This window comes from Sinocyclocheilus anshuiensis, unplaced genomic scaffold, assembly GCF_001515605.1.
Source record: "Sinocyclocheilus anshuiensis isolate Anshui unplaced genomic scaffold, SAMN03320099.WGS_v1.1 scaffold244, whole genome shotgun sequence".
Classification (NCBI taxonomy): Eukaryota; Metazoa; Chordata; class Actinopteri; order Cypriniformes; family Cyprinidae; genus Sinocyclocheilus; species Sinocyclocheilus anshuiensis.
In genome coordinates this window covers 275011-277331 of record NW_015558588.1, presented here as the reverse complement: position 1 = coordinate 277331, position 2321 = coordinate 275011, and the positions used below count along the sequence as shown (strand labels likewise).

The 2321-nt window shown below is 42.8% G+C and overlaps 1 protein-coding gene across 1 annotated transcript in view; it reads left to right on the top strand.

The window, feature by feature from the left end:
* The window catches only part of LOC107679943 (E3 ubiquitin-protein ligase Midline-1-like), a 48655-nt gene that overhangs the window by 8266 nt on the left and 38068 nt on the right, over positions 1-2321 (top strand). The window contains exon 2 of the mRNA XM_016475673.1: positions 1829-2318. Coding sequence (XP_016331159.1) covers positions 1882-2318 — 437 coding nt within the window. The 5' untranslated portion in view covers positions 1829-1881. The remainder of the gene's footprint in view (positions 1-1828; positions 2319-2321) is intronic.

The window sequence follows — 2321 nt, the reverse complement described above, 5'->3', positions numbered from 1 at the left end:
GGGATCGGCGAATATGCCGCCGATATTAAATTTTTTTTTACAGAACATATAACGCAGATAAAATGCTTGAAATGCTGTAATTACTTAGTTTATCCAGCAGAGCGCGCTCCATTGTTTGCTACTGGCGACCGGGATGAAACGCTTTAAAGCTTAAGTCTATGTAAAACCATTGAAATTTGAACGGCCATATCTGCCCGCTTTCGAATGAGACCACCCCCGCGTCGATAGCCCCCGGGGTTCGGGAGTTACGGGTGGTTAAGTTTGCTGTCCGGCGCCAACCGATCAAGCGATCCCGGGGGGCTACCGACGCGCGGAGGGTATCCTTGCAAAAAATGTGTTTATGTATATATATTCTGTTTATGTATATACTGTATTCTATATATAGTACCAGTCAAATGTTTGGACCCTCGAATGGGAAAGTGTCCAAACTTTTGACTGGTACTGTACTATAATATACACAAAGAATATCGGCCGATATATCAACATCGGCCTTTTTTTACTCCCTAATATTGGTATCGGTATCGGCCCGAAAAACCCATATCGGTCGGGCTCTAATGCAAACCTTGGAAAAAATACACAAAAATGTTTCCCTTTTTGTGAACTGTCTCCATTGGCATACAATGCAACCAGGATTGATGAAGTCAACAGATAAATAGACCTACCAATCTCTGTATACAAATAACATAATGATGAAGTCACTTACAAAGTCTGTAATTTGGCTCAAAATCTCAGGTGAAAACTGTATTTTTTTTCCCTTCTCAACAAAATTGTGGATTACTAGGTAAATATACATACATGACATGTAATATTTTTGTTTTCGTTATTGTTTATGTTTACAAAATCAAACATTTTAGGCAGGGAATTTTCTAAAATTTGGTTGATTTGGCACAGAATGAAATATATAAAGGTAATTTAAAAAATATTGGGAAAATGATCAAGCAACGTCTATTAGATCATCTGAGATGGACCCCATCCAGTAAGAGGGCAGAGCTTTAAACTGAACGTGGAGCAGCTCAGATCATTTGATGAGAAATGCTTGACTGACTTTGGATTACAGACTGTGTCAAATCAGAGCACAGTTTGAGACATTGCTGAGATCTCTTCTGAAACCCGAGAGGTCTTTACTCGGGAGAAACATTGGAGTATTGCAGGAGAAAATTTCAGGAGAATCGACTGAGATAAAGAGGTCTCAAATATGACTTTTCTTTCCTGCAGCTTATGATTATGAAATATAAATGAGTCATGAAAGCTTTGAGTGGTTTCTGAGGCAATATACACCCCCGTTTAAAAGTTTGAGGTCGGTAGTGTTTATAAAAGAAGTCTCTTCTGCTCAGCAAGGCTGCATTTATGATCAAAAATACAATAGAAATTGTGAAATATTTTTACTATTTAACATCTGTTTTCGATGTGAATATGTGTTAAAATGTAATTTATTTCTGTGATTGCTGCTCAAGAAACATTTCTGATCATTATCAGTGTTGAAAACGGTTCATATTTTTGATACATTTTTCAGGATTCCTTGATGAATAGAAAGTTCAAAAGAACAGCATTTATCAGAAATAGAAACTTTTGCAACATTAGAAATGTCTTTACTCTCATTTTGATCAATTTAATGCGTCCTTACTGAATGAAAGCAGATTTAGGTGAATTAGATGTTTGATCCACCACAGAACAACAGAGACGGTGAAGGTTCTGGAAAGCGACGCCGTACCTTGTTTAGATGGTGATCATTGAGGATGGAGAAAAAACAGACTTGTGGGAGTGTGTGTTAATTTCTTTGACTTTTGAGCGGTCATGTAACAGCAGAGGTTCTGTTGATTGTACGCAGACGGCTAAACGGCTTCCCTGGGTTTCGCTGACGTCCCCATCGCTTCACTGAAGATGGACACACTGGAGTCGGAGTTGACTTGCCCAATCTGTCTGGAGCTTTTCGAGGATCCTCTGCTGCTGCCCTGCGCCCACAGCCTGTGCTTCAACTGCGCCCACCGCATTCTGGTGTCCCACTGTCCCTCGTTCGACGAGTCCAGCAAACCGTTCTCTGCGTTCCAGTGTCCCACCTGTCGCTATGTCATCACCCTCGACCAGCAGGGTCTAGACGGCCTCAAGCGCAACGTCACTTTGCAGAACATCATCGACCGCTTCCAGAAGGCGTCTCTGAGCGGCCCGAACTCGCCGAGTGAGACGCGCCGCTCCAGCCGCGTTCCGTTCCCCTCGGTGGCGGTGGATGACGGCAGGGTCATGAGTTCGCCGTGTGAAGCCGTCCAGTGCCAGTTCTGCGAGCAGGACCCGCCGCAGGAGGCGGTGAAGACCTGCGTCACCTG